This window comes from Periplaneta americana, chromosome 2 (assembly GCF_040183065.1).
Source record: "Periplaneta americana isolate PAMFEO1 chromosome 2, P.americana_PAMFEO1_priV1, whole genome shotgun sequence".
In the NCBI taxonomy this organism is placed as follows: Eukaryota; Metazoa; Arthropoda; class Insecta; order Blattodea; family Blattidae; genus Periplaneta; species Periplaneta americana.
The window spans coordinates 93,308,875-93,318,932 of NC_091118.1; the positions used below are offsets into that span (position 1 = coordinate 93,308,875).

Consider the following 10,058-nt stretch of genomic DNA (forward strand, 5'->3'; position numbering starts at 1 on the left):
CCAAGTATAACAAAACATTCCTTGGGTCCCGAGTTTTGTAATTAGTCAACTTATTCCTGTTCCTTCTCATTTTCAGGACTATAAAGCGTATTTCTACGTGAAATAAGGTATTGTCTATGGTTGATATATTGAAATATATATAAAAAGTACATATTTCCGTGACATTCTATCGTACTACTTATCACTAATGCTGTCAATATTTAAAAACTAGGAGACATAATTGCTTACTTACTTACTTACTTACTTACCAATGGCTTTTAAGGAACCCAAAGGTTCATTGCCGCCCTCACATAAGCCCGCCATCGGTCCCTATCCTGAGCAAGATTAATCCAGTCTCTATCATCACACCCCACCTCCCTCAAATCCATTTTAATATTATCCTCCTATCTACGTCTCTGCCTCCCCAAAGGTCTTTTTCCTTCCGGTCTCCCAACTAACACTCTATATGCATTTCTGGATTCGCCCATACGTGCTACATGCCCTGCCCATCTCAAACGTCTGGATTTAATGTTCCTAATTATGTTAGGTGAAGAATACAATGCGTGCAGTTCTGTGTTGTGTAACTTTCTCCATTCTCCTGTAACTTCATCCCGCTTAGCCCCAAATATTTTCCTAAGAACCTTATTCTCAAACACCTTTAACCTATGTTCCTCTCTCAGAGTGAGAGTCCAAGTTTCACAACCATACAGAAGAACAGGTAATATAACTGTTTTATAAATTCTAACTTTCAGATTTTTGGACAGCAAACTGGATGATAAGAGCTTCTCAACCGAATAATAACACGCATTTCCCATATTTATTCTGCGTTTAATTTCCTCCCGAGTGTCATTTATATTAGTTACTGTTGCTCCAAGATATTTGAATTTTTCCACCTCTTCGAAGGATAAATCTCCAATTTTTATATTTCCATTTCGTACAATATTCTGATCACGAGACATAATCATATACTTTGTCTTTTCGGGATTTACTTCCAAACCGATCGCTTTACTTGCTTCAAGTAAAATTTCCGTGTTTTCCCTAATCGTTTGTGTATTTTCTCCTAACATATTCACGTCATCTGTATAGACAAGAAGCTGATGTAACCCGTTCAATTCCAAACCCTGCCTGTTATCCTGAACTTTCCTAATGGCATATTCTAGAGCGAAGTTAAAAAGTAAAGGTGATAGTGCATCTCCCTGCTTTAGGCCACAGTGAATTGGAAAAGCATCAGATAGAAATTGACCTATACGGACTCTGCTGTTTGTTTCACTGAGACACATTTTAATTAATCGAACTAGTTTCTTGGGAATACCAAATTCAATAAGAATATCATATAATACTTCCCTCTTAACCGAGTCATATACCTTTTTGAAATCTATGAATAACTGATGTACTGTACCCTTATACTCCCATTTTTTCTCCATTATCTGTCGAATACAATAAATCTGATCAATAGTCGATCTATTACGCCGAAAACCACACTGATGATCCCCAATAGTTTCATCTACGTACGGAGCTAATCTTCTCAGAAGAATATTGGACAAAATTTTGTACGACGTCAACAAAAGTGATATTCCTCGAAAGTTACCACAGTTGGTTTTGTCCCCCTTTTTAAAAATAGGTACAATTATGGACTCCTTCCATTGTTCTGGTACAATTTCCTTTTCCCAAATAGCAAGTACAAGTTTATAAATTTCGCTATATAATGCACTTCCACCCTCTTGTATTAATTCTGCTGGAATTTGATCGATACCTGGAGACTTGTACTTTTTCAGATTTTCTATCGCAATTTCGACTTCTGAAAGCATGGGTTCGGGTATAAATGGCTCAGCAGTTTGTATTTCAATTTCGTCCCGATCATTTCTATTTGGCCTATATACATTTAGTAGTTGCGCAAAATAGTTTTTCCATCTGTTTAGGATTGATGGAGAGTCTGCAAGCAAGTCACCATTCTCATCCTTGATCACGTTTACCCTTGGCTGATATCCGTTCTTAAATTCCTTTATACCCTTATATAAATCTCGAATGTTTTTATTCTTACTACCTCATTCAGTTTTTCCTTCAAGTAACCTCTCTTTTTATTCCTAAGTGTACGACTTGCTTCCCGTCTTTCATTGAAATAATTATCTCTCTTCCCCTCAACTGGATCCTGTAAGAATTTCAATTTTGCCTGTTTCCTTCTTTCTACTACCATGCAACATTCTTCATCAAACCACGGTTTCTTTTTCTTAGTTTCATAATAACCTATGCTCTGCTCAGCTGAAATTTTGATACTATCTCTGATATTTTCCCACACACTATTAACATCTAATTCTTTCTCAACTTCGTCGGAACTTTCTAAAGTGGCAAACCTATTCGAAATTTCGACCTGATAATTTTGCTTAGCTTCCTCGTCCTTTAATTTCAAAATGTTGAATTTAGTAATATTAACTTGTTGCTCTACTCGCTTGGCTACTGATAATCTTTATCTTAATTCTCCAATCACCAAATAATGGTCAGAATTACAGTCTGCACCCCTGAAAGTTCGAATATCTACTATACTAGTATGTCTCCGTTTATCTATCAAGATGTGATCTATTTGGTTGTGTGTCAATCCATCTGGAGAAGTCCAAGTATATTTATGTATATCCTTATGGGGGAATGTTGTACTTTTGACAATTAAATTTTTCGATGTGGCAAAGTTGACTAATCTAACTCTATTGTCACTACTAATTGCGTGTAGGCTCTCTTTTCCAATAGTTGGTCTAAAAATATCCTCCCGTCCTACTTTAGCATTGAAATCCCCCAATAAAATCTTCATGTGATATCTAGGGAACTGATCAAAAGTATGTTCCAATTCCTCATAGAAGCTATCCTTTATATGGTCGTCTTTCTCTTCTGTAGGGGCGTGAGCATTTATAACTATGATGTCGCACCATCTACCCTTAAGTACCAAATATGATAACCTGTCACTGATAAATTCGACCTTTTTTACTGCTGATTTTATTCTTTTATGAACAAAGAATCCTGTTCCTAATTGGTGATTATTGTTTCCTTCCCCATAATACAACAAGTAATCTCCTATTTGTGATATGCCATTCCCATCTAACCTAACCTCTTGTACTCCCACGAAGTCTATTCTATATCTAGCTAGTTCTTTTGCTACTAATGTTAACCCTCCTGTTCTATAAAGACTAGTTACGTTCCAAGTGCCAAATCTCAAAACCTTATTTCTTTGCTGTGGTCGTGCCAGAGAATCAGTCCTATTCCGAGGCTTATTGTAGGGATTCGTAACAAACTGTTTTTTACGGTGATGGGTTGTTAGCCCTTCGCCCAACTCCCAAGCTGGAGGACCACCCCTTATCGGCTGTCCACGACTGCTTATTCAATATATTCGCAGCTACCCTCCATATCTGGAGGCCGTCTCCTCTATCCACAACCTGAGGACGCGCCATGCCGTGGTGATAGGGACCCACCATACATGGCGACATAATACTTAAAAATAATAGACATTTCAGCTGAATAAGCCTGCAGTTTCAAATGCTCACAAACACGTTGTTGAGACGTATTTTTTATCAGTAACATTTTATACCTCGAGATGATGTTTTTAGTATCATTTTTACAAAGTTTGCTAAGTTGTAAGTTATAAACAATTAAGTGAATATAGGTCTAGTGAAATTTAAAAATGAAAGAAGAAGAGAAATGAAGAAGAAAACTAAAAAAGAAAACAAAATATGAATAAGAAAACGTATCCTTGTCTGCAGTGGGAAGGATTGGGGAGCTCTAGAATCAAACTTGGAAATCAGTTCCAATAATTATGTTAAAAAAAAATGAAGCTGTGCTCCAAAACGTAGACATATAGATGATAAGTAAAAACTTAAGTAAACTATTCACATTCTTGTAAAATCAAAGGAAATACATTGTTACCTGATCGTGAAAATTGAACACTCTATTTGGTTTTATTTTGTACGACTTTTTAAGAACTCACATATTGAAAATTATTGTCAAAATGAATGCAGTATATGTATAATAACTATTGAATGTTTCATGTTACATATTTTGAGGTTTTTCTATACATTTATTTACTTACTTCATCGTGTGATACCGTGTAAAACTCCAGACTTATGTTTCATAACATTTTATGTATTTCATTTGATGAAAATATCCTTAAAAGCAGTGTTAATAGTTACTGGTACTGTGTAAATGTATAATGAGAAAAAAATGTATGTATGATTTAAGCTACACTGTTTATATGCATGTATGATGACAGAAGTTTCATAGTGTAAATAACTTGAATATATTATATGAATTTTTATAGGTGCAGAGTTGATAAGAATGGTAAACAACTGTGTGGGTTTGCAGCATCACTGCTAGGTGGTGCAAGTGATCATTATATTCCTGACATGGTTTTGCAAGGCTGTATGCAATTACCAAAAGGCTGGGAAACAAGTCTACGACGAGATTTGTCTCTTACTGCACATAATCCTCTGTTGGATCAGGAAGTAGCAGAAGCAGTCTGCATTGTTGCTGATATTGATACCTGGTTTGTATATTTACTAGTCTAATCAATTAATCGATCAATTTCTGTTGTAAGATTAATTGATCAGAAATATTTAATTGAATAATCGAGTAGGGAAAATCTTTGCACAAACACTTCAGAAAGAGATGAAAATATGAGGACAGTGACCTAGTCTATCTCTATTGAAAGTTGAAAGACAATGCGAAACCCTTATTAAGTTTTATGGTTTTTCAAGAAAACTTCCATCTTGTTGTCAGCTCATCTTCCTAGCATATGAAATACACATACTTTTCTGGGATTCCTCCCCCTCATCCACTGTGTGCAAGTAATTGTGTAACTACCTTCTTCTCTATTTAAAATCTGGTAATTCGATTACAATAGGGCCTAGTTTCTGTTTCGACCCCTGTAGTTTTGCAGTTGCAGTTTCTGTACTGAATTTGTATGTGAAGGTTGTGTGTTTAGTTTGATAAGGAAAAAATCAGTTTTTTGTGGTTTGTGAGAAGTGTAAACTCCATTATGTCATATGAGAATGTCAGAGGTAAACTCGGTGAAACGTTTGGAGTTAAATTGAACGATTGTGGAGAAGTGCTTGACAGAAAAAAAAGTTTTTTTGTGTTTAGTGATGCAGGAAACATTGTTACTAAACATAGAGCAACACTTAATTCGGAGCATGTGAATGCACTCACATGTTTAAAATCATGGATGAAGCAGTATTAAATAGGCGAGTCTTCACACTTTTTGTTATTTATGTTTGTCTCAAAAATTCCCGGAGAAATTGACACAATAAATTATGTCTCATAATAAATATGTTAGTAAGACCACAAAACAAAAATCGGATCTAAATAAAAAAACTGAAGATAATATACAATAAAAAAAGTAAAAGCCACATTGAAATATTTGTTTTGTAATATAACGATACAATATATACAGATATACAACATTAGTTTAATACTTATGCTTATCTCCGAACACAAGTTAAATTTAAAATAATTGTGTATTACAGTATTTTAAAAATTTTTTCAACTCTATCAAAACTCGATTAATCTATCGATTAATTTATTATTTAAAGTGTTGTTGAAGTTAATAATTCTAGCAATCTTAACTATCAAGTTTAAAAGAAAACAATACAGTTTTATCTTATGATCATAATTAAATATTATAAACAGTTTCTGTAAAAACAGCATTATACCTATAGAATATGAGTACAGTGAAGTTGGGTCTGTTGGAAACTTACACTTACTTACAAATGGCTTTTAAGGAACCCGGAGATTCATTGCTGTCCTCACATAAGCCCGCCATTGATCCCTGTCCTGTGCGATATTAATCCAGTCTCTATCAACATATCCCACCTCCCTCAAATCCATCTACGTCTCGGCCTCCCCAAAGGTCTTTTTCCCTCTAGTCTCCCAACTAACACTCTATATACATTTCTGGATTCGCCCATACGTGCTACATGCCTGTTGTAAACTAAACTTGAATTATTTGTGCCGCCATTTAGAGGCAGCAATTTTCATTGTATCTCTCCAAGAGTACTCTCTCTCCCTCTCCCTCCCTCCCTCTCCCCTCCCAATCTTCCCCTCCATTCTCCTCCCTTCCCCTCACCCTATCATTCTCTCTCTCTCTCCGTATGTGCCTTTTATACTTACTTACAATGGCTTCTAGAGAATCCACAGGTTCATTGTCGCCCTCACCTAAGCCCACCATCGGTCCATATCCTGAGCAAGATTAGTCCCTCACATCCCACCTCTCTGAAATCCATCTTAATATTATGCTCTCATTTATGCCTTTTATATATATTACAAATTTTTAGCATTTTACTTAGTTGGAAGAAAGCCTTTTGATCATTAGCAAGAGAGAAGATTATTACAATTACATAGCTTTTTTAACAGTTATATTACCGGTTGTTCTTTATGGTTGTGAAACTTGGATTCTCACTTTGAGAGAGGAACATAGGTTAAGGGTGTTTGAGAATAAGGTGCTTAGGAAAATATTTGGAGCTAAGAGGGATGAAGTTACAGGAGACTGGAGAAAGTTACACAACACAGAACTGCACACATTGTATTCTTCACCTGACATAATTAGGAACATTAAATCCAGACGTTTGAGATGGGCAGGGCATTTAGCACATATGGGCGAATCCAGAAATGCATATAGAGTGTTAGTTGTGAGGCCGGAGGGAAAAAGACCTTTGGGGAGGCCAAGACTTAGATGGGAAGATAATATTAAAATGGATTTGAGGGAGGTGGGATATGATGATAGAGACTGGATTAATCTTGCTCAGGATAGGGACCAATGGTGGGCTTATGTGAGGATGGCAATGAACCTCCGGGTTCCTTAAAAGCCAGTAAGTAAGTACATAGCTTTTTTATTCATGTCATGACGATCAAATCAAAGTCTAGTTCATGAATCAATTTTTTACAATTTCGTCTAGATATACACTACTATTTATTGAAATTATAATTCAAAGAAAAATTTTGTAGGACTTATGTATGTAATTTCAGTTATATAGTTTTATTTCATTAGAAGTATTTTTACTAAGATACTTTCGTTTAATTTTACTGTCCTTTGTTATAAAGAGGTTTGTCTTTAACAAATGTGTTTAGTATTAAGAACTTTGTTTTCATTTATAGGGAGGTTCAGTTGGTTTCGAGCCACACATATGTAGTTGATAAACCAGGAACATTAGGGATCCGTGTTGGCATGTCACGTCTTGTGGCCAACATGTTGGAGTCATTGCTTTACTTATGGAAGCTGAAAGCATCTCCAGAACATGTGAGTCTCATTAAATACTTATTAAACTTATTTCTTAAGAAATAAAGATGTTAGTCTCCATGACAGGAAAGAGGAGAAAATAAGAGATAAGGACAGACAGAAATACTTACAAAATTGGTGGTTTGTTTGGTTTGGTAACTAGTCCATGGGTTCCTGTCCTATAGGACTACAAGTATGGCTGTCTGTTGTGAATAAATCATTTTTGGTTGGTTGGAATCTAATGTTGAGCAGTTGATGATGTCATTTGCTCTCTTGCACTCCAATATTTAGTGGGAAGACTGAAAAATTGAGTAAATATGAATGGATCATTGTTGTGTCTGCAGTTAGTCGTAAAATATATGAACAAATCACAACAGCAATATATAATTTTTCATATCTATTTCATTTCATTCCTTGTTGTGGTAGATAAGTGATTGATGATGGCAGGGGAAACAGGAATGTTGTAAGAAAATTGTTTCAGTGTCTGTTAATGTCCACTAATTTTACTTGAGCTGTTGGGATTCCAACCTGTTTTTTGAATGTAGGACTGCAATCCTCTAGTTTGTAGCAAATGGTATGAATGAGTGAGTGAATGCACTTCAGGCATATGTATTGTACTTGCTTCCAGTTTTTGAACTGATGAGATAGGAAGCGATATGAGAGTAAGGCTAGAGGATTAGCAAATGCAATGTTGACACATTGAGTGAAAACGGGAAAATTCACTATGAGATTTCTCTTGCAAAATGTCATCTGCTAGAGATGAACTAGCAACATGATCTTACTTACAGAAAGTGTAATAAAACTTATCTTGCCAAACAACTTGAGTTATATCTCATTTTGCGACCAGGAGTCAGTTCATTTGTTAAATATTAACCACTGTGACTGTTAAATTATATTCAAACCGTTCGTCCATACTTTAAATATACCAATGAGAATCACAATATACTGAAAAAACTTAGAATCTCATACCACTATATAGTTGCAGGGCCTCCACTGACAGTGATGATAACATGTTGCCTCTAGTTTTGTCATTTCAAAGGCTGACAACAAATAACTTCTTACTTCGTCATCTCTTTCCAACTACGAAGCTATAGAAAGAGACGACAACATGATATTGCAGTACAGTAATGGTAAATGAACTGACAATTATGATTAGCCTATACTGGTACAGGTGTTGGCAATGATGGCAGTAAATATAGTTATAACTTCTTACTTCAACATCTCTTTCCAGCTACAAAACTATTAAGAGATGACGACATGATATTAAGATATAGAATAATGGTAAGGTTACTGAAGGACAGTGACAGTTATAACATGATGACGATGACAGTGGTGGTGGTGGCGGCGGCGGCGGCGGATGCGGATGATATTTCCTTTAATACAGACATAATTTCGTTCCAGGTTATAACCTGAAACAAAGTATGTTTATATTACGTGGCTTTTTTTTATTGTTGCTATAACTTTGGTTGAATGATCCAATTATTGTCGTCAAAACAATGTAACGATGATGATAGAAGTTTCACTGTCTCCCCCCCCCCCATTTCTGTAGTTTCTGTTAACTAATTATGTTGGTTCAAAAACACAACCATCCCAATTAGAAATACTTTTTTTTTTTTTTTTTTTCATTTTTATATCATAACAAATTGTGCAGTCAGTTGGGAGTAATAATTCCATTAGTTTTGATATCACAATACCAATATATACATTATGTGGACTATATCTAGGTGCTTCATGTAGTGTATATCTACATTAAGGATATAATATCATACTATTCTGCAAAATTTCAAATAATAAGAACAATGCAGAATATTTACCATTTATCATTTTGGAGGGAAGTGTCTCAACATACAACAAAATATAATTCATGAGTATGAAGGAAAAGTGCACCTTTCAATTACTCACAGGACATGACTGTTTTTCAGAAACTTGAACAGAATTGGAATTATTTCTTTACCTCTTTGTCCATTGTGCAATGTGCAGTCTTCGGGAAGAAATTGATTAGAATCATCTTCAGCAATGTTCAGGCCTTTCATCTAAACCCCCTGTGTGTAAGAGAAATATTGGAGAGCAGGAGAGTTAATGGTCTCATTGTCAAGAACTCGGAAACAACAACATTAAGGATATTTTAGACAACTAAAGATGGGCAGGGGGAGCAGCTTTTCATGTAGAATTAATATGCATGATGGTTTAAGCTATAAGACAGCAACACATCATTTACACAGATACATCTTCCATTAGCCATAAGTATAGCATTGCTCATTCAAACAGCAATTATACTGATGTATCCACTGAATTTGCAAGAGACCTGTAATCTTTTAGGCATAATTTCGTAGTTGATATTGATATTAGAGGAGAAAAATTCACTCCGGCGCCAGGGATCGAGTTGTAGGAGAGGGATTCGATCCGGTGCTGTGGATTGAACTTAGGCGTAGCTCAATGGTTAGAGCACTTGGTACATAAAACCAAGGACCCTGGTTCGATCCCCAGCGCCGGAGCGAATTTTTCTCCTCTAATATTAATTGTAACAGATAGATTCTGTAGGACCAAAAATTAACCTTTACGTATAATTTCGTAGTTTCAGTATCCTTAGCAGACAACCTAATTAAATTTCTAGAAACTGCTTTTGTAAATTATAGTTAATTTTAATTATAAGCCTATAAGGTAATTTTTGGCAACTTTCAGGTTGCCAAAATCCGGGTTTAGATAGTGATATTGTATCATTAAAGGAGGTAAAATTACCTCTACAAGATATTCATATAGACAGAAAGTGACTATCAATTTCAGCATAGATGTACGAGCAATATCTGATAAATTAGCTTTTGCGTTTCAG

General features: G+C 35.4%; 1 protein-coding gene across 1 annotated transcript in view; it reads left to right on the forward strand.

Annotated features, from left to right (window-relative positions):
* LOC138694434 (folliculin-interacting protein 2) overlaps nt 1-10,058 on the forward strand; it is an 84,268-nt gene that overhangs the window by 39,855 nt on the left and 34,355 nt on the right. The window contains exons 11-12 of the mRNA XM_069818132.1: nt 4,277-4,501; nt 7,108-7,249. Coding sequence (XP_069674233.1) covers nt 4,277-4,501; nt 7,108-7,249 — 367 coding nt within the window. The remainder of the gene's footprint in view (nt 1-4,276; nt 4,502-7,107; nt 7,250-10,058) is intronic.